The 25,250-nt window shown below is 52.7% G+C and overlaps 1 protein-coding gene and 1 non-coding gene across 12 annotated transcripts in view; both read right to left on the bottom strand.

The window, feature by feature from the left end:
- The window catches only part of Sh3bp2 (SH3 domain binding protein 2), a 37,797-nt gene that overhangs the window by 8,454 nt on the left and 4,093 nt on the right, over positions 1 to 25,250 (bottom strand). For 5 of the 11 annotated variants that reach the window (XM_006985558.3, XM_042285820.2, XM_016004002.3 and 2 more), the window contains 2 exons: positions 2,161 to 2,300; positions 1,010 to 1,112 (listed from right to left, as the gene is read on the bottom strand). In XM_006985558.3, coding sequence (XP_006985620.1) covers positions 1,010 to 1,112; positions 2,161 to 2,296 — 239 coding nt within the window. In that variant the 5' untranslated portion in view covers positions 2,297 to 2,300. Of the gene's footprint in view, positions 1 to 1,009; positions 1,113 to 2,160; positions 2,301 to 3,714; positions 3,953 to 7,008; positions 7,658 to 11,714; positions 11,961 to 21,999; positions 22,126 to 25,250 lie in introns of those variants that run through there. The other 6 variants (XM_076545730.1, XM_042285821.2, XM_006985556.4 and 3 more) reach the window with 6 other exon arrangements.
- Positions 23,808 to 23,963, bottom strand: LOC121821064 (U1 spliceosomal RNA). Its single transcript, XR_006061762.1, has one exon. It is a non-coding gene; the product is annotated as a U1 spliceosomal RNA (small nuclear RNA).

A 25,250-nucleotide genomic window follows, 5' to 3' on the forward strand; every position in this document is an offset into this window, starting at 1 on the left:
AATTCCAGCACTCGGGAGGCAGAGGCAGGCAGATCTCTGTGAGTTCAAGGCCAGTCTGGTCTACAGAGAGAGATCCAGGACAGGCTCCAAAGCTAATTTCCAAAGAAATCTTGTCTCAAAAACCCAAAATCTAGACGCTTCAAAACAGCAGAGTACAAGCAAGCACAAGGTGTTGGGTCTGTGAGGACTTCCCAGAGAGCAGTGTGCAGAGCTCGGAGACATGGTCCCATCACTGTCATTGCTCATCAGTGTCATTTCATACAGATACTACTCCCCAGCTCTGTCCCATGCAGCTTTCTGCTCTGTGGCCTGCTCCCAGATGCGGGGCTTTCTCAGACATCTGTCTACATGGGGGAGTCCTGCTGGCTGAGCACTTGGCCAGGGTACCTGCCTGGCCTATCACAGGTCCTGGCCAGGGCCTCTCAGGCTCAGCCTACCAAATGGATTGGACAATCCTTGGGGCCCAGTCACATCTGTCAATGGGCTGAGTTCATGGCTTGGCTGGCACAGCAGGAGGGCCACCGGTCTGGGCAAAGTGACTAGGGAGAGAGCTTTGATTAGCTAGTGCCTAGGACTGGACTAGGGACCTGGCCTGGCTGCTTCGGCAAGGCTATAGTCAGGGGGAAGCAGGAGCCCAGAGCAACTTTAGAATAAGCAGAAGGGACTGGGCCCTTTATGGGGTGGTGAAAGGCTCAGACTAATGCTACAGGGCATAGAACCTGGCTCCCTACAGCCCCCAAGGCCACAGGATAAACTCAGGATGACCAACGGGTCAACATGTGGGCATTAGCTCAGGGTATACCTGCCCAATAGTCTAGAAGCCTTAATAAAAGCTTCACCCTACACACATTATCCCATCCCCTGGCCTCAGCAAAGGCCAGAATATGAGGTGACATCCCACAAGCAGATGAAAGCCATCTCGGGAAAGCCAGGGATGGGCCCTGTGGGGTAGGATGAGAGGGAAAACAATCGGCAAGGGGGTTGGTCAGCAGATGGGATGGACACTCACCGGTTGTAGCCACTCAGGGAGAAGGCACCCTGCGGAGAGGCAGATGTGCTACTCTTGAAGTAGTAGATGCAGCGCTTGTGGATGATCACGAAGCGTAGAGGCCCTGGGGACAAGGCAGCAGCAGGGGTGAGCCACAGAGCCACCAGTCAGCTCCACTCTGGGGTTCTCCCCAGAGGCCCTAGACAACTTTCGACCAGACCTCTGAGACTGCAGAGGGGTAGAGCAGGAGCTGGGCGGGTGTGCTGCCCCTCCCTAGGGTTTTCTGTGGGGTCAAATACAGACAAGTTCACTGGCCCACTGGCCAGTCTTGGGACACCACTCTGGGGAAGGCCTGGCCACACAAAGAAAAGGGGTTGATTGAGGTCTCAAGGGACAGTAAGAAAGGGTGGAGCCTGGACCAGAGGCCTGAGGAGGCCACAGCAGCCTTGCTTAGAGCAATGGGACTGTTGGGGGAGGCAAAGAGAGCAAGGCTAAGGCACCCAGAGCTGGCTGATGAGAGCCGGGTATGGAGCTGGGCTCTGGCTCTACTATTCCTGTCCAGAACAGCACCCACCAAGGCCTGGGGGAAGGTTAGTTATGGCTCTTCCTTGGAGGCTGTCCATACACAGTATAACTGATGTCCACAGAGTCCAACATTCCAGCCTAGAGCATCTCAGCTAGGCAACAGAGGAGCAGGGAGTCCCCAGCACAGGGCACTGCAGGGGCAAAACCACGGAGTGTCCACGGCTGATCAGAGTTGGCAAGGCTGTAGTACTCTTTGCTTTCAGCATCCTGACACTCGTTCAGCTGGCTCCTGATCTAGCACACGGGTTCATTCTGTGCCACATGACCAATCAGTTCACCCACAACACACACAAGGCAAGACCAGCATTGAGGGACCAGATCTATCAGGTCCCCCCCTGAGGTCCTCCAGGCCTTGTCTGCAGACTGAAGCTCTCATGGTCAGAACTGTATACCAAATGCTCATCCTATCTCTTTGCCTAGCTATACTATGTGGGATCTCCCGACAAGGTCCAGGCTAAGGAAACTGACATCAGCTTCACTAGGTGTGCCAGCTGCCAGAAAAGGAAAAGAAATCCCAGAAGACCCATTAAAGCAGGAGAAGCGGGATTATGTCCTCCCTTGGAGAGTCCCGTGATTCAGAGACTCACATTTGAGCAGCTGCAGCTGGGTGCCACCCTTCTTATGCAGGTAGCCAGCCTTGGTCACACCACCAGGCATGGTCAGCAGATTCTGGGCACCAATGGCTTTCATGGGGACAGGCCAATGCATTTCCTCAGCCTCCATGAAGCTGCAATTGAAGCAAAAGAGAAAGGACTCAGTTGGGGTAGGCAGCAGGGAACAGCTTGGCGGGGGATCCTGGGAGGACATTTCTGAGATCTAGAAGGCAGTGTGGAGGGGTCAGATCAGTGGAGGAGGAAACTCTTAAGTCCCCAGGCTTCCGAGTGAGACTCTGGGGGTGACAGTGCTACACAGCCAGTCCCCAATCCTGTTGGCCACATACTTAACTCCAGGATGCTGAGCACTATCCTTTTAGCATCATGAGTTCACTGAGCTCATGGCCCCATTAAGGCTGGGGTAGTAATGACTGATCTCAGGAAACCCTAACTTGGGTCCGTCAGGCTTTATGCCATGGCTACCCAAGGTCCCTAGTTTGGCTTTCTGGAGGATCTCCAGCCTCAGTTGTTGGAGCTATAAAATGGGAGGGCAGAGCAGACTCCTTGTCATCAGTGCCATGAGGACCATTTGGCAGGTTTGCTAGTATCCAAGTCATCAGCCCAGGGTATCAGCGCCTGGAGGCTCCTTTCTGTGAGGAACCCCAGGTACCAGTCACACCTGCCCCCTAAACTGGCGCTGTGTCGCCAGTACCACCTCTCACCCCATCAGGTCCATGTTGGGACTCCTAGGAGACGCAATGGGGCCAGGTCAGTGGCTTGCTCTGAAGAAGGTGGGGTGGCTAGGGACAGATCCTAAAGGGCAGGCTGCTGGGACTCCTATTACTATAGCACCAACCCCCAAATATATACACAGAAAACACTGCAGGCCCTGGATGGCTCAAGCCTGTAAGCTCAGCATTCAGAAGGCTGAGGCAGGGAGATCCAGAGCGTTAGAAAACTCAAAGAGAAAAGGATGGAAATCAATCAAGCGCCTGTCAACTGTCAGGCTCACTCCATCAAATGTGTGTTAGGGAATTAAGTTCACCGGCTGCCTCAGCTTGGCCTCTGAAAGGGTCAGCTGACTACCCCCCCAACACACACCCCAGATCCATAAACACCCAAACGCGTCGGCCCCAGCAGGAGCAGAGGCAAGATCAGGGCCATTGGTCCTGAAACAGAGGCGGAGGTTTGGAACAATGGCGCGACCACACCCCCCCGCTCAGCGCCATGAGGGGACCGCGGGTCCCAGCCCAGCAGTGAGGCCAGAGGAGGGTGCCCCCCACCTCCGCCCATCCAGCGGAGGTGCTGGCAGATGGACAGACCCGGCGTCAGGCTTGGAGCCCCCGATCAGCCAGCTGTGGCGAGCCCACGCTCGCCTTTGTTCTGGGTGGAAGCTGAAGTAGTTCCTGAGGCCCCAGGGACTTGCGGTCCCGGGTCCTGGTGCAGAGGCTGGGATCTCAGGTCTGTGGACTGGGGGTGTGAGCTGAGTGCGGGTGCTCAAACCCAAGGCTGGGGTCCCAGATCCCCAGCTCCGGGATCAGTACTCACGATGTCCACGCGGCGGGTGCAGCCGGCTTCCGGGGGGCGGCCAGCGCCCGCCTCCCTTGTGCGCAGCGACATAGTCCCTGGCCGGGCACACCGGCCGCAGCCTCGTCCCCAGAGCCAGTCTCCCGCCAGCCCCAGCTCCGTGGCCGCGACCCCGGGCCCGCCATGCTTGTAGAGCCCCAAGGCCAGGGCGGCCGCTGGCTCCTCCCCTCGTGGGCGGCGGGGTAAGGGCTAGGGGCCAGGTGAGGAAGCGGACCCGCCCCTCCACACGTCAGTTTCTCCACCCACTGCCCTGAGGGTGGTGGGCTACAAGTACTGGAAACTTGTGCCTATACAGTCCAGAATCAAGAGCCATCTAGACGAACAAGGAAGCCACCGATGCAAATGAGGAAGTCCGGCTCACATCCCCAACACAGAGGATCCCGAAGTTCCCACCTGTGGATCTCCATCCAGCTCACCCCTTGGATATGAGTTTCTGTAAAATGGTACCCTACTTCCTCTGCTAGAACCCCAATCATGTCACCTTGCCAATATCACCCCTTGGATCTCCCTCCAGACAGAACTCCCCCAAGGAGTGAAGGGTCCAGCCCTTGACAGCTCTCAACTACTTGGGTTACTCTAGGTACCAGTCCCAGAAGAGTGTCCCTGGCTGCCCAAGGCTGGTAAAGCCCTTGTTAACCGCCTAGGTATCCTTCCTCCTCCATCTCCCACCACAATACAGGCTGCCCCAGGATGGGCCACACTTGCCCTTCAGTGGCAGCCCTGATATACTTACTCCTCAGGCTCCATGCCCACCCAGCTGCCCACACTAGGCACTTCTCCCTCGTTTCCAAGCCTCTGTGTCAGGCAAGCTCTCCAGACCACTTCCCACGGCGTGCAGCCTTGAAGTCCCTGCAGTTTTCTCACTCAAAGCGTCTGGCTGCCGGGTGCACTGGATGCATCTGTCATCTTACCCAGAACACTAAACTGCCTCCTCAGCCACCCTGCGGCTCCCCTCCTCCACTGCCTCTCAGCAGGCCGCATCTCTCCCCTTCGCAAGCCTCTCTCTGTCTCCACCAGTTTCCCCTCATTACCTTCCACAACCTGCCATTCTCATCACTTCTTTATTCTAAACGTCATGGACACAATTCTGCCTGTTTGGGGGATGTGGGGTTGAGAGAGGGTCTCACTCTGTAGCCCAGGCTATCCTCTCTACCTTGGGATCCTCCTGCCTCGGCCTCCCAAGTACTGGTATTACTGCTGTACACTATCACACCCGGCAACACTTACGCCCTTCCTAACGCAGTCCTACCCCTGCCCTCAACCTTTCTGTGGCTTTGCTCTGCCCTCCACCTTCTGTGTCTGTCTCTGCACAGACTCTAGTAACCCAAGCCCGGAAGAATTCACCTTAGTCCAAGCTGTGTTAACCACCTGCTGTTGCAACTGAACTAACTCAGCCTTTCAGTATTAGATTCCAAGAACACTAACCATATGCAAACTCTCTGATCTCCCTGACTCCACCCCATGCTAGGATTACCATCCTGGTTTGTGCGATGCTGAGGATTGAGCCCAGGGCTTCATCATACTAGGTAGACAGTCTACCAACTGAGTGACATCCCCAGCCCCAAATCCCCTTCTGGATATAGGCCTAAACACTCTCAACAAAGATGCTAGCAAACTGAATCCAACACCATGTAAAAAGATTCTACAGCATGAACAAGAGGGATTGATTTAGCTCAGCAATTCAGGGTTGCTTTAATAGTTGAAGGCAATTAAATAACACACCATACTGATAAAGAACAAAACCACATGATCGTCTCAATAGATACAGAAAAAGCATTTGATGAAATCTAAATCTTCATAAGAATAATATTCAATATACTAGGAACAGAAGGGAATTTCGTTTTGTTGTTTTGTTGTTGAGACAGGGTTTCTCTGTGTAGCCCTGGCTGTCCTGGAACTCTTTCTGTAGACCAGGCTGGCCTCACAGAGATCTGCCTGCCTCTGCCTCCTGAATGCTGGGATTAAAGGCGTGCCAGAAGGGAACTTTCTAATCCTGACAAAGGGCATCTAAGAAAAACCCAGAGCTAATACTGTCGGAAGTGAAAGGCTGAACCAACATTTTCCCTCTAAGAACAGGAACAAGGCAAGGATGTCTGGTCCCATTGCTTTTCAACATTGTACCAAAAGTGTGGTCAAAAGGTTAAGAGGTTAAGGTCAGAGGTTAAGAGCACTGGCTGCTCTTCCAGAGGTTGTGAGTTCAATTCCCAGCAACCACATGGCGGTTTACGACCATTTATAATGAGATCTGGCGCCCTCTTCTGGCATGCAGATAGAACATTGTATACATAATAAATCTTTTTTTAAAAAAAGTGGTCAAGGTGCCGGGCGTTGGTGGCGCACGCCTTTAATCCCAGCACTCGGGAGGCAGAGCCAGGCGGATCTCTGTGAGTTCGAGGCCAGCCTGGGCTACCAAGTGAGTCCCAGGAAAGGCGCAAAGCTACACAGAGAAACCCTGTCTCGAAAAACCAAAAAAAAAAAAAAAAAAAAAAAAAAAAAAAAAGTGGTCAAGGTAACTATATAATAAGAAGAAATTAATGGGCTGGAGAGATGGCTCAGTGCTTAAGAGCCTGGCTGCTTTTCCAGGGGCCCCGGGTTGAATTCTCAGCACCCACCTGGCAGCTCACTGCTGTCTATAGCTCCAGTTACAGGAAATCGGACACCTTCTTCTGGCCTCCACAAACATTGCACACACACACACACACACACACACACACACACACACACACACATGCAGTGCCCAGATGATACATAAAGGCAAAATACCCACACACATAAAATAAAATACAAATTAATCTAGTGTCCAGATACGAAAAAAAGAAGAAAAACGAAGTAATGATTAGATGACTTTATGTAGCATAAATTCCAAGGAACTGAGAAATTATCAGGACTAATAAGTGAGTTTTGCAAGGTGGAAGGATGTGAGATGAATATATAAAATCCACTGCATTTTGTTACATGTACTCTCAACAAACAAGAACAAACAAGTCCAAGAATAAACGAGTTTCAGTGTTCCCTCTTCCAAGCAGTTACCCATGACTGGCAAAGGCCCCATGTCCCCAGCCTTCCCTCCGCCTGACACTGACATAGTAGATTGTCATTACCCCCCATACTTAGCGTTCAGGTCCCGAGTGGACACCCAGGGTGCCCCAAGTAAGAGACTGTGGTGAGTAGTTAGACTGAGGGTTGCTGAAGGAAGCTGGACCAGACCCACTCCCCACCCCGATCCCTCTGGAGATGCTGTGAGCTACAGCCTACCTCCTCCTGGCTCCATGCTTGGGTGGGGTCGGGCACAGGAATAGGGCAGTTTCAGCTCCATCTTCTTTCATCTCAGTGGCCAGCAGGAGGAGGCCTGGCTACCACCCTACTGTGGGTAGACTGAAAGCTCGTAGGTGCCCACTGACTAAGCTTGTGGAAAAGCCAAGTTACATTCCGCCTTCACCTCTCCTAGGAACGTCCTCACTTCAGAGACAGAACCGACATCACAACCCCTCTCCAGAGGACAAGCCCTGCCTGACACCAAGTGAGTAAGCCGGGGTGACTCCTGCTCAGCCGCCCAATGCCAGACCAGGCTGCGTGCAGAAAGAGGATGTGGCACTTGAGGGTATCATGCTGTGACAGAGTTCTTGGAAGATGATAGCCCAGCTTGCACACTGTACTCCACCTGTGCCTGGGAAAGCTGAAGGCAAACCAAGAAGCGTCTGTGGGCGGGATGAAGGCTCTTGGTTGGCCACTAACTGACTTCCTGGCTAGCCACCTCAGTACCCATAGCACCACCTTGGCCCCAGGGACCTGATAGGTCAATTCAATTCATGCCGGTGAACTAACAGTTCGTGGGACCGGAGAGCGCGGTCCTCTTCTCTGTAGGAACAACGGCCTCAGTAGGCTGCGTCACTGTGGATGGGAGCTTTGAGAAAGAGAACGGAGACGTAAGTGTAAACCTCACTCAGCCCTTATCTTCTGATGAGTCCCCATAGTCAGAGGAGCCATGGAACAGTCCACTCCTCAGACTCCTCTGGTAGCCTAGCAGCAAATCCCCTCCCTGAGTGGGAGGCTGAGGCAGAAGGGTCAGGACTCACTTGCAAGGCTCACTGTACTTCACGGGCCCTTTAGCTTGTAGCCGCAGGCCTCCGCCTGCACCAGGACTTTGGATATGTGTGGATCAGTGTCTGGGGTTGTGGCTAGAGTGCCTGAGACCTTGTAGAAGGTGTGTGATTATTGCGTGTACACACGTAGGCATGCATTTGAGCCTGTAAATGGGCTTGTGTGCACACCAGGAAGACTGGACACCTGTCCCACATTCTCCAGGTCAAGCCGCTCTGCTCCTGCACACATCTTCTCACCTTCTCTCACAGCTGATCTTGATTCAGGCGCCTCTGCTGCCAGAGACTGTGGTGATATTTTGTTTATGCTTTAACAAATAAAGCTTGCCTGAAGTTCAGAGGGCAGAGCTAGCCACTAGACAACCACAGAGGCCAGGCAGAGGCAGACAGACCTCTGTGAGTTCAAGGCCACCCTGGGCTATACAAGATTGGTCCAGTCTAAAAGTGAAACAGAGCCAGGCAGTGATAGCATACATCTTTGATTCCAGCACTAGGGAAGTGAAGACAAGAAGTGATATGGCTGGGCAGAGAGAGGAATGTAAGGCGGGAGGAGACAGGAGCTCAGCCCCCTTTCAGTTGGAGAATTCGTAGCGGTAAGAAGTCTTTCTAGCGGCTGGCTGCTCTGCTTCTCTGCTCTTTCAGCTTTCATCCTGATATCTGGCTCTGGGTTTTTATTATTAAGACCAATTAGAATTTGTGCTACAAGAGGCTGCGGGAGGACATGGACAGAGCAAACAAATAAAAACCACTTATGCCAGGCAATGGCATCACACGCCTTTTGTGATCCCAACACTCGAGAGGCAGAGGCAGGTGGATCTCTATGAGTTCAGGACCAGCCTGATTCATACAGCAAGTTCCAGGACAGCCAGAGCTGTTACACAGAGAAACCCTGTCTCAAAAAACCAAAACAAAAAAACAAACAAAACAAAAAAACCACTCAGTGCCACAAAGGCAGCCTGAACAAGTTCCACTAGATATACATTCTGTGGCTGTACCTGCCCTGGGGCTCTGTGAACCTGCAGAGGTGAAGGGTCATCACCTACAAGGATCCACACATAAGCTGTGGCAGTGCACACCTGCTTAACATCACAGGCATTGTACTCACACGATGTACATGTGTGCACGTTGGTACGTGTGCATACACACATGCATGTATGAGCTTAGACATGAATTCAGGATGTGGCCTGTGAAGGTCTGGGCTCTGACAGCTCCTGACACCTGCAGATATGTCTGTGTGAAGGAACCAGTTCCTCTGGTGACCACAACATTAAGGACTTACTGTTAACTGTGACCAAACCCGCCTGCTCTTTGAGAAGCTGCAGGGCAAGGCAGGACTGGGGGGCTCCCAACCCAAGGGAAAGGAGACCAGGTACCACTGGGGCACTTGCTCGCACATATGTTCTTACTCAGGTATACACAGGAACACATGATCTCATAAATACCCCTCATATCACACATACACATGCACGCATAGTCATTGTGGAAGTTTGAATGAAAATGGCCCCCAAAGGCTCACATATTTGAATACTTGGTCCCCAGTTGGTGAAACTGTTTGGGAAGAATTAGGAGGTGTGTCACTGGGTGTGGACTTTTTTGTTTTATTGTTTTGGTTTTTTGTTTTGTTTTGTTTTGTTTTTTTCAAGACAGGCTTTCTCTGTATAGTTTTTGGTGCTTGTCCTGGATCTTGCTCTGTAGATCAGTCTGGCCTCACACTCACAGAGATCCGCCTCCCAAGTGCTGGTATTAAAGACGTGCGCCACCACTGCCTGGCTACTGGGTGTGGACTTTGAGGTCTCAAACACGCCATTCCCAATTAGCTCTCTCTGCCTTGTGCTTGTAGATCCAATGTGAGCTCTCAGCTACTGCTCTGGGGCCATGCCTGCCTGCCTGCTGCCGCCATGCTCCTGCTGTGATGGTCCTGGACTCTAACCCTCTGGAACTGTGAGCTCCCAACTACAATGCTTTCTTTCATAAGCTGCCTTGACCATGGTATTTGTCGCAGCAATTCAAAATAACTAAGACACCTTTGTTCTCATAGGGACTGACCACACATCCAGACACAGTCACACATGCACACGCTTATGCATGTGCTCAAGCACATCCTCTTGAGGCTGTAGAGGTGCTTCAGCAATTAAAAGTGGGTGCTGTCCCTGCAGAGGACCTGATTTGGTTCCCAGCACCCACATCAGGATGCTCACAATTGCCTGTAAGTCAAGATCCAGGGGGTCTGGTGTCCTTCTCTAGACTGTGGGCAGCTCCACTCATGTGCACATATCACCACACGGACACACAGGTACACATAATTAAAAATGATTTGTTTTTCAAGACAGAGTTTCTCTGTGTAGTTTTGGTTGTCCGGAGCCCTTCTGAGCCTCAGTGTCCTAGTCTGCAAAGTGTAAAATAAAGCACTGAGTTCATATGTGCCCTGTGAAGGCTGATGCGCTGTCCAGTAGAGGGCTGGGTTAGCCTCGAGGGACCATGCATGAAGGGTCTTAGACTGTGAATGTGTCTTTGTGTGTGCTGCTTACATATATATGAGTGTGAATAAATAGGTGATTTGCATATGTGTATAGTACAAATGTGTCTATTAGCATACACATGTGAGTAAGCACATGGGTAAGTATGTGTGAGTATGAACACATGAGTTTATGATTTTTAAAAAACACATCATTTTTATCTGGGCGGCAGTGGTGCACGCACCTTTAATCCCAGCATTCGGGAGGCAGAGCCAGGTGGATCTCCATGAGTTTGAGGCCAGCATGGTCTACAGAACGAGATCCAGGACAGGCTCCAAAAGAAAAACCCTGTCTCAAAAAAATAAGCAAGCAAACAAACAAACAAACAAACAAAAAGAGGCGCTCAGGACTTGCACTGGGTACTCCCCATGGGCCAGGCTCCCCGGGGACCACCCCACATCATCACCCCAACACCCTGATATTCCAACCAGAGTCATCCCCATATCGCCAATGAAGCTATCGAGGGTTGAAGAAGCCAAGAACCCATCCAAAGCCGCACATACTGTCTTTGTCTGGTAAGTCAGGAGCACTCCCTACACTCGTCCCTGCCCAGCCCACCGCCACAGCTTGACACACACCCCTTTGGCTGCCCCGGCTCACACCGGCTCACACCAGCTCACACCGGCTCACACCAGCTCACACCATCTCATAAGTTCTCCCCTTTCAGTTTCCCTTTCTCTCTCTTCCTTCCTCTTCCTGGAATCTTTCTCTCTAAGAGAATCAAAACCAAAGTTCTCGAAAGGCCTAGTGACCAGCTGGACCAGATAACTCAGGGGGCCGCCACAGGGGCTGCGGCGCTGTCAATGTCAGAAGAACAGCTGTCATCCGTCTTCTGAGGCCTTGGGATTATCCACTTTACGTCAGGTCCCTGAGCACAGCACTCCCATACAGGCATCCAGGACTTCATACAGCTCCCTCTGTCCTCTCAAGTGTGTACACACACACACACACACACACACACACACACACACACTGTAGACACAGAACCTAACACCAAGGCCACCTCAGACAGGGCTTACAGTGGGAAGGGCTCATAGGCCCAGACTTCCACTCTGCTAGGGTGGCTTCCACCTCCTCACAGCTGTGTCACTCTGTGTTGAGTGACACAGAGTCTGAAGAGAGTTCTAATGGCCAGTTCTCTCTGGGCTCCATTTGGACCATTCAGATCTAAGGGCTAAGTCGACAGAGGCCAATCTCCTCAGAGACTATTGCTTCTCACAGAACCAAGTACCATTAGTCCCTACCCCAACCATGATAAGGGCCATGGTCTCCCCCACCCACCCAAGTCTTGTAGTAGCTAGGCCAGTGCCACCTCCAGGACCCCAAACCCAGCTGTTCAACTCACCTCATGGCGTTGACCCAACACATGGCTCTACTCCTTCCTGTGACCTGCTGGGGACAGGAGTCCTTGAGTCCAGAAAGGCTATTCAGCCCAGGGGCTTTGGGGAGGGACTCCAACCTGCATCTTACAAGCATGTGAACCCCAAGGCTCCGGACTGCTTCAGCACTGCCCAGCTGCAGAGCAGCTCAGTCTGCTGCATGGGGGTGGGGAGCTGGGGCCAAAAGAGCTTCCTCCCTGTCTGGGACTTCCTGTTACTGGGCAGTCCCAAGGAGAAGGCATTTCATGACTTCCACATAGCAAGGTCCTAAAATCCGCCTGGGGCCCAGGGCACTTCTCCATCAGCCTGCTGGGTTTGGTTCCCACTCACCACTGTAGAGCTTACTCCTGCAAAGGGAGCTTCCTGCTGGTAGTCCCATGGCCACCTCATGCTATCAGACTGTGAAGGCCCTCACAGCCTGGGGGTGTGGCCCGAGAAAGCTGACACCTGGGAGCTCACTCCCTCACTAACAGGCTTCTCCCTGCAAGGTCCATACTCAGAGCTGTGCCTTGTACCTGGTACCTATGGCTTTCAAGATGGATGTTTCTGCACCCTTTAACATGAAGGAACTGAAGGACTAGGACAGAGTGTATGGACCAGATGTCAATCTCCTTCCGACAAGGACAATTCCTGAGTCACCTCTCCACCTCAGCTCAACTAACCTTTCTGGAAAGCACTTAACAGCCCCAGTGGACAAGCACACTTCTATTATTCCAGTGTCTCGCTTAGAATAAGGCCCTCCCAGGCATCTCTGCTCCCACAAGCCCAGCTGCTTTCCCTGCCCTAGCCCTCCCCACCCCCACCAGGAGTTCCAACCCAAGCCCCTGGGTACCTCTGTTTCTCCTCATTGAGCCCCAACCCCAGGATAGGAAGAGGTGGATGGAAAAGGGGCTTTCTGGTACTGAGGGCCAACCTCATGGCAGGACTGAGTCCACATACCACAAGGTTCCCAGGAGTGCTAGAGTCTTTACTGTGCCCAAGAGGTTTCATGGGAGCACCCTCCTATCCAGCTTTCATCTCTGCCTGTGTTGAAATGACCCTGAACACCAGCCCCATGATTGGTTATGCAAGCAGCTAACCATTCACAGGCAAAGGCCTGCATGTCAACCACTCGGAAAGGGCAGCTCGCTGGTGAAGGAGCTCCTGTCTTCCCTGTGTCTGCAACCCCAGCTCTGCTGCCAAGATCTCCAGGCCCCCAAGGAGTCAGTTGGCTAAAGAGCACTGGCTGTCTCCAGGAGAGCAAAAAGCTTCAGCTTGGCTGGTTGGGCATCCTTAGGGTAGACACAGCTACCCAGCCTCCCTAAGCCTACACCAAGTTCTGTCCTCTGAGGTGTTCAAAGGCAGTCCCTGCCTGCTGCAGAAAGCTGAGGCAGAGAGTGAATGGGATCTGGGAATACAGGCCTCCTCTCACTGCCCTTCCCTTCTCCAGCAAGGCTGAGCTAAAGGAGCAGGTGAGGAGCCCCTGGAGCATCCAGCAGTGAGCACAAACCAGTGAGGCAGTTCCCAGAAGGCACAAAGGTGTCCAGGAGCAGTGGGCTCCAGAGCACATGCCAGGCCCAGGGAAGTTTCCTGGAGGACGGCCCTAGGTCTGAAGGAGGAAGAAGTTTGCTAGGACAGAGGCAGACTGAGGGGGTCACAGTAGGAAGGCCTCAGGATGAACTTCATGGGGCAGCTCAGAGACTCCGCAACAACAAGGTAGCCAGGGCCGAGGGAGAGGAGGGCAGAGATTCTTGAATCCCAACAAGAGACAAAGCAGGAACCAGCCAGCTCTCTAAAGATATGCTCCCCCTTACCAGATAGAGGGGAGGATGGATATAAGCTAAAGTAGAGAGGCGTATAGCAAGCCCATGCCCCGTTCTTGTCCCCACACTTCTAAATGCAGTAGAGGTGAAAGCGGGTGGTAGTTCACACTCATCCTGACCCCCAGCCGGGTCTCCAACCCCAAACCCCACCCTGTAAGTCTATAGGGGAGTCAGAGCCCAAACAAGGAGTCTCCACAAGAGGCAGACCACTTTTGAACCCTCCCCTAATCCCAGCCCCTAGAAGTCCTGAGCTATGTTTTTGAGAACATGACTGTTGTTTACTATCTGGGGAGATGAGAAGGCACTTGGAGAAACTGAGGCCTAGATCCAAGGGGCCTGCTGAGGTCACATAGCTCAGGACATGCCGCCATGCTCCCTGTCATGACGATAATGGACTGAACCTCTGAAACCGTAAGCAAGCTACCCCAATTAAGTGTTTTCTTTTTAAGAGTTGATGTGGCCATGATATCTTTTCACAGCAATAAAAACCTTAACAAAGACACAGAGGAATGATCTAAAGGGTCCACAAGTGCTGGCCCTGACCTGGTACCTCAAGCCCCATAGGAGGCTGACCCTTCGACATCAGTACTCTCCTAAGATTCAGACAGGATGGCACAAATTTGACACACAGCCAGGGATCAGTGGTATCGGATTAAAACCCACTCCTAGCACCCAGGACCCTTGTGTCCAGTCTGGTTTCTGCTGACCACCTGTCGGCACAGCTCAGTCATTGAGTGTACCAAGGCCAAGGAGGAGAATCTTCTAGGCCTGGGATGCATGCTGAGCCCAGGCAAGGCCGGGAACACCTCCAGTGGGCAACCTTGATCTCTCAAAATAAGATGCTTCATATCAGTCCCTCCTATAGGGCTTATGACCACTCCCCTGCCAGCCTAAGCCCTACCCACCCAACCCTTCATGACCTGGAGCTCTCTCCCCTTTCCAAGCCCCATTCTGCCCACTGTACAATGAGGAAGGGCTTCCGGGATTCCTGGGAAATCTGTCCTGAGTAATCGAGTAGGTGGCCTAGGGGACAAGGTATTTCTCTGGGTCATGTGGTACAACAGTCTAAATGACAGCCCTCCCAAGGATACATCCATATCCCTGTAACCTGTAAACATAACCTAGGTTGGAAGAGGGTTTTACATGTCATTTAAGGTTCCCATCCTGGAGTGGCCAATGGCAAACCTCCCTTAAGATGAAGAGCTGGATGTGGTGGCTCATGCCTCTAATCCTAGCACTTGGGAGGCAGAGGCAGGTGGGTCTTTATGACTTTGAGGCCAGCCTGGTGTACATAGAAAGTTTGAATCCAGCCAGGGTTACACAGTGAGACCTTTTTAAAAAAGGATGACCCAGGAGACCATGTAAACACAAGAGACTGACGTGAGGCCTCCCAACACCCGTAACTGCAGCAAACAAGGAAGGCTCCCTCTCCCAGCCTTGTGAAGAAATGCAGCCGGGCTTCCACCTTGGCTTTGGACCTGTGGCTGCCAGAACCGTGAGGGATAGCCCCTGTTGTTTTCAGCTCTCTGGGGTATAGGACACCATTAGTGTTGCCCCAGGAAGTGAATCTGAATGGAGCCTCGCCCAAGTTCTTGATGGTGCCCAGCTGCCTTCACTTTGGTCTGACCCACTTCCTGATACGCCCTGTCAGGGAGAGGCTAGCTCTGCAATGCGGCATGTATGTATCTCAAAGGGGCAACCCTAAGCTTGCTTCCCTGGATTCCACATCCCTCCAGAAGCCTCTCACGGCTCTCGTGAGTGGGACCATGCCTGGCCCAAATCCACCAAAACTCTTGGTATGTCTCTCACTCCCAGACTTGCTCTTCTTTGGCTCTATCAAGTGTTTCAACTACAGAGCAGTGGCTAAGCCAGCTACCTGGCCAGGGGATGTGGTGAGACCACCATTTCCTGCCCCAGGGCTAGCCATTCCAACACCTACATTTTGAAACTGAAAGCCATCTCCTTCAAGGCTAGAACTACCTCGGACCTTGCCTTTTCTCTGGAATCACATCAGCAGCTCAGCCCTCCCCCCCACTCTCACCAAATGTGACTCCATCACTCATGGACCTGGGTCCCACTATATCCCTAGGGACCCAAGAGATGGGTGATGAACAGCTAGAAAATGGGTTTAGGCCATACACAGGGCCACATATCTAGTGTAGCTATAACTAGCACATCCCTGAGCCCAGAATGTGTGACTCAGAGCTAAACTGACAGACACAAGAGTCTTTCATAGATTTGATGTCCATTTTGGCTGTAGCCAAAGCTCACTGATGCCGTGGACCTTGACTGCATGAGACCAGCTACAAGACTGAGCCAAGGTGCTAGGCTGATATCACATAGCCAAGCATCAAAGGGGGCTCACTATGTCCCTATGTCCTGGGGTGTTTGACTAGGGTCTTCCTTTCCCAGGCCCAGGATTATTGTTCCTAGTAAGGTGCCTGAGCTGGGTGGTGGCATGTCTCCTGCGCTGAAGGCAAGCTGAGAATAATGTGATCCAGGGCTCTTGGAGACCCCCAAACTTGGTGCAGAGTCTGCTCTGGCCAGGAGGGGGCAGCACACTGGCTTCAAGGAGGACGCCTGGGGAACAGTTCCATGATGAAGACAACTAGGCCCGGTATGGTGAGGGGTGGGTGGGGCTGGGGAGAATGAAACTGGCAAAGTCTCCAGGAAATGCAGGCTGGCGTGATGCCTGCTGCCAGCCCGCTCTCCTGCCTCAAACCACAAGCCAGCAGAGGCGTTTCAGGATTCACACTTCAGTTCATCACAAATACTGACAAGTTTCCACTTTTTAATGGCTTGAGAAAAAAAAAAAAAAAGCAACTTTCTAGAGTGCTGACGTACAGGCCAAGTCCACCCCCGAGTTCCTGGCACCTCACCCACATCTGCAGCCTGTATCACTACTCCCCGACCGAATGCAGCTAGCCTGGGCATTCCAAGGACCCAGGCCCCGCAATAAACACTGGGAGCTGCCCCCTGAGACTGGCACTCAGTTCTGAGTAGCCCACCTACTGGAAACTTCTTCACCTAAGTGACCACTGGGAACAGACTGGCTCAGTAATTAGACAGCAGATTCACTGGGAACAGCTCTGTCTCCATCCCCTTCTCCAAGACTTGTAACTCACTCTGGGTCTCAGTTTCCTCTCCTGAGGGATAGATAGGTCCCACAGCTCCCGTGTGGGCCATATAGTGAGGTGACAGACTGGCTTATTCCAGGATCCTAGGCTTCCACTGACAACATCTTTATCAGTCACACTGGAAATCACGGAAGTGTCAGAGGAGTGCTTTGGAAATGCTCGGCATCAGTCAAGACTTTCCCATCACATCCTCACAGGTCTGGTAGATGCTCCATCATCCCCACTGCCCCTGGCTGAACCGCATCCTCACAGTGTCGGATTGGATCCAAACACACTAGACTGCACTCTATCTCCACACAGAGGAATGCTACCCTCCCAGCTTTCCAAGGCCCCATGTCTGGACCACTGTCCCTTCTGAAGGACATCTTCTAGCTCCTCCCAGAGTCTGGCTTCCTTGTGTTCCTCCCCTCAGTGCTGTTACCTATATTCTCTGCCAGCGTCAGCTCTTGGGTACAGGGAACCTCTCTAAGTCCATCCCCCATACGTCCAATGTCTGATGTATGTTCAGTATGATGTAGATATCAGATTTTTCTCATAGGCCTTGTCTATGTCCCAGTAGCTGTTACCCCAACACCCCATTGCATTCAGTTCATGGTGCTCACTTGCCAAATGAAATCATCTAGACAAGTGGTTCTCAACCTGTGGGTCATGACCCCTGGGGGGGAGTCAAATGACCCTTTCCCAGGGGTTGCATATCAGACATTTACACTGCAACTTATAATAGTAGCAAAATCACAGTTATGAAGCAGCAACAAAAATAATTATATAGTTGGGGGTCTCCATAACATGAACTGTATTAAAGGATCGCAGCATTAGGAATGTTGAGAACCACTGATCTTGACCCATGTGCCCACCTCCTTCATCCTAGGAGGGGGAAGGGGCTCCGTTTACATGAAGGATGTCCTTGAAGCCATGCATCATGGAGCAGGCACCAATTCTTCCCTGGGGGAGCTTTTCCTCACAGTGTCTGTGTTGATAAAGCAAGGACAGTACCCTGCTGGGACAGCAGACACTCATACCTTGCTCCTGAACTTTCTGCTGATCCTCTGAAGGCCACAGGAATAGACAAAATCTCCGGACAACAAGTCATCATGCCTGGAGTGAAACACTGTCTCCTCTGAGATCAGAGTCACGTCCGCCGACCACTGGGTGGACAAAGAATGCAACCAAAGGTAGGCCCTTCCCAGGTCTAGCCTGCTCTACCTCTCCAACACCCAGCAGCTGAGAGGACAGAGCTCCCACCCACCAGCCCCTCCTGGGGACACCTACATCATAGCACAAGATGAGGCCAAGGCATGGGGGTCAGGAATACAGAGAGGATTCTGCCTACAGCTGGAATGAGGAGGCCCAGGAATCTTTCTATGAATAGCCGAGGCTATTAACTTGGTAGCTCATAGTCACCTGTGCCACAGTTAATATTCTGTCCTCTTCATGTAGACACTGAGGTAGCCTGAAAGCCTCACATTCCCAGGGCCCTAGAAGACATTTCTTGCTAAGCTTTGTTCAGAGTGGCCCCAGGGCCCACCTAGGCAGAAAGTCCACCCACTGTGAGGACAGCAGTGCTGGGTTCCAGTCTCTGTAGACAAGGCAGGGCTCTGGATAGGAGGCCAGGGACCTGATGGCCATACCAGAAGACTCTGGCAAAGAAGCAGAGCTCCAGGCCTCAGTTTCCTCCTCAAGAACTGAGAAGTCCCAGGAGCTGTCCGGCTCAGCACAGAAGGTGCAGGCTTCACCACAGGCTTCACGGTGAAGCAAAGACAGGTGATCCTGAAGAGATCAAGTCCCCATCTCTCATCCTCAGAGTTACTGTGAGCACCACTGTTTATGGGCAAACCCCACACCTTGAACCCCGGGATCCAGGCTGGCATCATTCTCTATCTGGGGCTGCCTATTAATAATCCGTGGAAGTAGCCTCCTCTGACTCACATCCTTGTGACATCCACTCCACCAGACACAGTGACACACTAGCCAGCACCAGGAAGCAATCTTTCATGTGAGTTAGCCAAGCAAGAGGATTACACAGACGGTGTCTCGGATAGAGGAAAGCTTGTGCAAAGGCCTCAGGGTCAGGACAAGAGAAGGTGCACACACCCTCGGACATGCAAGGCAGAAGTGCCATGCTTGGGACACAGTACTCGGCTGAGGCCGACAGGGTCTAACCACCGGGGTCTAGGCACCAAGCAGACCTATGCTCCAGTCCCATCTTTGTCCCTTTGTGCTGATTGATGCAAGGCACTTCTCTTCCTGAGATGTGGGCTTGTTGAGAATGGTCCTCTGAGGACCAAACAAACGGCTCACAAAGTCTTCGTCACAGGCACTTGGCCCAGGACCAGTGCCAGAGTCCTTGGGGTGAGGGTACCCTGCAGAGCTCCAATTCCCAGCACAGGGCACAGAGACAGTGAGAGAATACACTGGGCATATTGTGTGTGGTCATGGAGTTCATCCTGGGGGTGGGGGGATGAAGTGAGGAAGACAGTCAGAGATCCACCCCCATTGCTTCATGCCAGAGCCATGGGCAGAGGTCAAGGGTCAGTCTTGGCACACTGAGTGAGCACCTGAAGTGTCCTGGTCTGGAGCTGCCATACCAGACCTCCCACTGTAGCTATCTGTTAGGGTCTCCCAGGATAGGCCTCCAGAGACACCAGCCCTGACCCCTGTGCCTGCTAATGGCCTTGGCCTGCTCCATCATCTATTACTCAACACTTGGGTATTTTTCACATCATCTTGGCCTCCTCGGCCAACACAAAATCAATAAGCTTCCTGGGTCTGCTCAGCCTGGACACTTTCCAGGACTTTGCCCTAGTGAGTTCCAGGACCCAGGGTCACCAGGCCTGACCCTCATTCTTAGCCTCTCTGTACCCTATGGGTTCCTGTGGTTATTCTGGCCCCTGTCCACCCTGCCACAGGCAGGGCCCAGTCAGGCTGCATCAGCAGACCAGCCCTTCCTCTGCACACTCTCCACATGGTACCTTCGGGTCTGTCTTCATCCATTGGATCTCTCCCCTTCCCCACCCCCAAACATTACTATTTTTAAGCTGGTCCAAATTGTTTGGTGCTGTTGCTTAATTTTTATTCTCTGAGTTTATTTTACTCCTTAGACTCTTGGATTTTACCACTCTTTATTCCTAAGTCTTTGCTGTTTGTTCTCTATGGTAGTGTGGTTCCTCATACACAGGCAAGTGCTCCACCACTCAGCTACACCTCCAAACCCTCTTCTTGTGGTGCACAGTCTTGCTATGGTGCCCAGATGGCCCTGAACTCGATCCTCCCTAGTGGTTGAGACACTAGGTGTGCATTTCTGCAGCAGGCTACCCCTTAGTACTTTTTAGGATTCCTTTTAAGGTAACACCTTACCCTCTCATTGGGTTCCTCGTGGGGTCAAGCACACATCAAAGGTAGCACGGGTGATGGTCCAGGCCCTCTGTTGGGGTCTCAGTGGGCAAGAGGCTGTGAGGAGCTGTGGTAGCCAGATCTAGGTCTCAGACTGGACAGTCAGAGAGATATAGACAGGACAGAGGGAAGGGACTAGAGGACACACAGGAATTGCTGCAGAGAGGGACCAAAAGCAGGAAGGAGGTGCAGGCCAGACCCTGGCTTGCGGAACTGAGAACTGCCTGTTCCTCCTCAGCTGGTAACCCAGGGCCTCAAAGGCCTGGTGGTGGACACCATGACTCACAGCCTATTGCTGGCTCCTGTCCTCACCCTTCAGCATGGGTCCAGCTGACCTAGACATTCCCAGGCACCCTCACACTACCCCATTGTTTGGAGGCCCAGTGAGGACAAGGGTCTGGCCGTGGGCCTTTGTGGGTGGGAAAGGGACCCAGACCTGGCTTCCTCTCAGCAGTTTGGTCTAGTTTTTGACAGTCAGAAGAGGCCTGTCAAGGGGGAGGAGGAGGATCTCCTTTTCTCTACACATCCAATGGCCCTACCATTTCTCCTTACAAGGCCAGGCCTCCTACACCTCACCCTCTCCTGCCTCTAGACAGCCTGCCTCAGTGACAACACAAGGCAGCTGTTAAAGGTGACTGGGCTTGGCCTCAGGGCTCAAGGTCTTTATCCAGTACTCTGACATGCCGGCCCCTCAAGATCCTCGGGCAGCAGGAGGTGGGGAGGCTTCTGAAGATGGAGGGCCTCCTGTGGCATATGCTCCCATTGTTCTCTGAGTCTGGTTCTCCAAGCCCAACCCTCCTTCCGAAGGGAGACTTGTCCAGGCTGAGTCCTTGACCACCATAACCTCAGATCCATGTTAACCCCGAGTCCTGTGCTCTCCCACCTTCACGGGCTCCCTGTTTCCACCCCCAATGTGGCAGTGCCTGGCTGTGTCACCCCCACCCCCAGGCTCCCAGAAGTAAGGTGGCTTCTGGTGGTCCACAGAGCCCAGGTCTATGCTGCTATGGGTCAGCCTCTCTTCCTGGCTACAGACTGTCCGTAGGGGCTGCAGCACAGCTCTGTCAGTGCCACAGACCCAGCCTCAGGATGTCAAGTCTGGCTTCTCCCTCCCAAGAGAGACAGCTGCCATGGTCAGCAAAGAGAACCCCGGCCTGGGCCGTGTGGGGCGAGGGCTGGGCTGGGCAGAACCTGAACCACTAGACCCAGCTCCCACCAGGTTTGCTCCCTGGCCAAGGCTCCCTCTGTGGAGCTTTACCCTCCCTAGTCACATGACATCTCACCTGTCCATGGGCCTCCATAGGCCTGTTTTTTCACTTAGCAGTCAGACTCCTCACCCAGCTCCTCAGAGGACGCTGCCGTAGAGTAAGGATATTGGGATGGTCTCCAGACCCCAAAGTGGGGTTTTTTCTCCCAGTCTTCTGAGACAGGGTCTCACTACGTAGCCTCAGCTAATCTACAACCTGCTCTGTAAGCCAGATGAGTCTCAAGCGCGTAGCCATTCTGCCTTCCAAGTGCTAGGACTAGAGGTATGTCATGCCCAGCTCTGAGTGATCCTTAAAATCACAAACCAAAGCACTGAGGGCAGGCCTCAGTCAGTAAAGCACTTTCCACACAAGCATGAGAGTGTGAGTTCAGATCTTCAGTCACCCACATCAAAAACTGGGTGAGGCGGCGCACATTTGTGATGCCATCCTGAAGGGTGGTCAGAGACCAGTCAATTCAGTCAAATTGGAAAGTTCCAGGTTCAGTGAGAGACTCTGCTCAAAGAATAAGGTAGAAAAAGATAAAGGAAAACACCCAACATCAACCTTGGGCCACCACATGCATGCACACATATGGACACATGAATTCCCCCCTACAAACATAGACACCCGTAAACAAACATACAAAAATACACACATAGAAAAATCACAAAACACAACCTCAGTGCTCACAGGACCCACGTCGGCCAGTACCATTCCTTTCTTCCACCTCTGACCAGCAATCTTTTCCTGCTCCCACTCCACAGGGTACCTCATGTACCATTCTTGGGGGTCTTCAGTGGGCTGAGGCCTGGGCCTGGAGTGGATCTCTTCCCGTCTCTCTGGACCCCAGTCCAAGAATGGCTGCCCCCTTGCTGCCCAGCAGAAAGAACCCTGGTTGTGGAAGGGATGTCTGAGCCAGGGCCCAGAGGTGGGGGCAGGGGAATGTCCTTTCTTAACCCTCTTCCTCCTCAGGCAACTTCCTGTCTCCGGAGTGGGCACAGCCACCACCAACCACAGCACTTCACCCTCCTGGTGACATCTTTGAGAAAATGGGAAGGTTGGTGTCAGAGATTGAACTGTCCTGAATCTGAGCAGTGAGCTGGCGGACTCAGGGCTGAGTTCTGTCTAGTGGACCCAACAGCAGACCCACAGCAGGCAAAACCAGGGCCAGGCCCTCTGGTTAGAGCGTGCACCTCAGGCCAGGCCCCACTTCCTAGGGCAGCTATAGCCTTGGGTCTAAAGGGAAGGAGCTCAGCTCTGGAGAAGTCCAGAAGGCAGGCCATTCCAGATGGCTCCTGCCCTGGACTCCACCCTGGAGCAGTCCTTCTCTACAGAAGTCCCAGCTTGGCATGTGCTAGGCTCAGCAGCCGGAATGGAGTTCCCCGGAGCTGCACACTCACTCCACTAGTAGAATTGGACAGACAAGCTATAAGAAGATTGGGCAGGAATTCACCGGGAAGGGTGGCCAGCCGGAAGTATGATATAAAGTCCTAGGCAGGGGGTTGCGGGTCACAAGGCAGTGGGAACTCCAGCTTCGAGCCAAGGCCTAACTCTTAGAACTGCTAGCTCTTGTCAGTGGGGAGCCCTGGACAGACTGACGCCAACTAGGGAGGTCCTCGGGCCCTACATAGATCTAGTTCCCATTGGGTCACTCATGTATCCCAACCCCGTCACATACCCCATGAGGCTAGACATTTTTTTTGTTGTTGTTGTTTTTTGAGACAGGGTTTCTCTGTGTAGCTTTGTGCCTTTCTTGGAACTCACTTGGTAGCCCAGGCTGGCCTCGATCACAGAGATCCGCCTGGCTCTGCCTCCCGAGTGCTGGGATTAAAGGCGTGCACCACCACTGCCCGGTGGAGGCTAGACCTTTTATGTCTATATGTTTATGACCTATACAGAGAGTGTGAAGAACATCCAGTTCACACAGCACCATCTGATAGAAACTATCTGAACCAACCCAGCCCCAGGAAGCCATTTCTGTGTTCCTAGAGATTTCTGACAAAGAAGGTAATGGCAGCAGGGGACTCAGTCCCTTGCTCTGCCATGGTCAGACTCACGCAGTTGGCCTCGGACCTGCCTGCCAGGCCCAGACCCCCAACACTGTTTGCCTAGCCATGAGGGGGAAAAAGGGTCAATGTCAGTCACTGAACTCGGCTCCCCTTCCTGGATTCAAACAGGAGGGGAAGAGCAGACAGGGCCAAAGTGCTGTTCCTGCTGTGCCTCCTCCTGCTCAGTGCCTGGCACTGTGCTCCAGGGCTGTGCTCCCCACATCTGCCAGCCCAGGCCTCCAGGCTAGCTTTCCAGATGCCAACTCTTCCCACTCCCCTAATGGCTACAAATTTCACCTTCTGCTGGGACCTCTTACAGGTGCCGGCTCTTGGCATTCAGCACCTCAGAAACCTCTGGCAGGCAGCTTACAGGACATCAGGCTGACCCCAATGCAATGTTGGCCTCAAAGTACATCTTTTTCTTCTTCTTCTTTTTAATGGGAGAGCATGAACATGGTCCCACACTACCACAAATTCTGAAGTCCCTGCATTTGGGGAAGTCACAGAGGTCAGACATCCAAAGTACAATGGATGAGCGTTGCCCTGGGAAAAAAACACCTTTGTGATCATAGTATCTCCCCTGCCAGGTAATGTCAATGTGTGTCTTTCAACGGGAGCAGTCACAGAGAAGGGCACTGTTTCAGTTTAGGGCGGGGCCACATGGTTGCCCAGAGCTTGGCAACCACTCTTCCTACCAGAAAAGAACTCCCTGTCAAGCCGGGCAGTAGTGTAGTGGCACACGCCTTTAATCCCAGCACTTGGAGGCAGAGACAGGTGGACCTCTGTGAGTTCAAAGCCAGCCTGGTCTACAGAGTAAGTTCTAGGACAGCAAAGGCTACAGGCAGAAACCCTGTCTTGAAAGAAAAAGAAAGAAAGGAAGGAAGGAAGGAAGGAAGGAAGGAAGGAAGGAAGGAAGGAAGGAAGGAAGGAGGGAGGGAGGGAGGGAGGGAAGGAAGGAAGGAAGGAAGGAGGGAAGGAAGGAATTCCCTGTCTCCTTACTTGCCCTGCTGCTGCTGAAGCCAATGAGACCAGGCTTAGGAGTGGCTGGGTCCCTGATGCTGAGTGATAATGGCCATGGGAGGGGCTGTGACAGAAACAGAGAGCTTCATGAGAGGCCCCAGCACAAGAACCCACTATTGTCTGAGTGGAAACTCTGCCAGGCCAGGCAGCGCAGCTTCCAGGATGACAGGGCCCTGTTTGTCTCTGGTGCTCAATGGAGCGTTAAATGCAGGTGAGGAGAGCAGCAGACAACTTCAAAGAGCCTGGCGGAATCCTCTACCATCACTGCCAGTAGCTGTCCAACCCACCCAGCCTGCAGGAACTTCCCTGCTCAGGGAGGCCCTGCACCTCTCCCTTTGAGGCCAATACTCAGAGTCCCTTGTTGCAAGAGTTCCTGATGGGGGTGGTGGTGGTTAGGGAGGTGGAGGGTGGACAGGTAGGTCACAGTGTATACAGTTAAGAGGAGGCACACAGCTCAGGAGTAGGGTAGGGTACAAGGCAGCCAAAGAGGGCCCCCTGATCACTAATCCACATGATTATGTCTAACAAAAATTCCTTCTCAGAGAGTATGGTGGGGTGGGCCAGACACTGAGTTACTGCTTCTCCCAGCAATCCTTGTCCTCAGCCCCGTGGGCCTGACCACTCCTATGGCCCGGGCTTGGCTTTGGGCCTGGTACACAGAGCATACAGCATGTGTGGGAGGCATACTGGTCCAGCTAAGCAAGCAGCCTTCTGAAACGGAGTCTGCCAATCTCCTAGAGGCAGGGAACAGGGTGGAGTGGCAATTCCCAGATCCCCATCCAGGTCCCAATGAATTCCTATAATATAGTAGGAAGCCCAGGGTATGGAGACAGGTGTTCTTTTTTTTTTTTTTTTCTTCTG

The sequence above is a fragment of the Peromyscus maniculatus genome, chromosome 10 (assembly GCF_049852395.1).
Source record: "Peromyscus maniculatus bairdii isolate BWxNUB_F1_BW_parent chromosome 10, HU_Pman_BW_mat_3.1, whole genome shotgun sequence".
Classification (NCBI taxonomy): domain Eukaryota; kingdom Metazoa; phylum Chordata; class Mammalia; order Rodentia; family Cricetidae; genus Peromyscus; species Peromyscus maniculatus.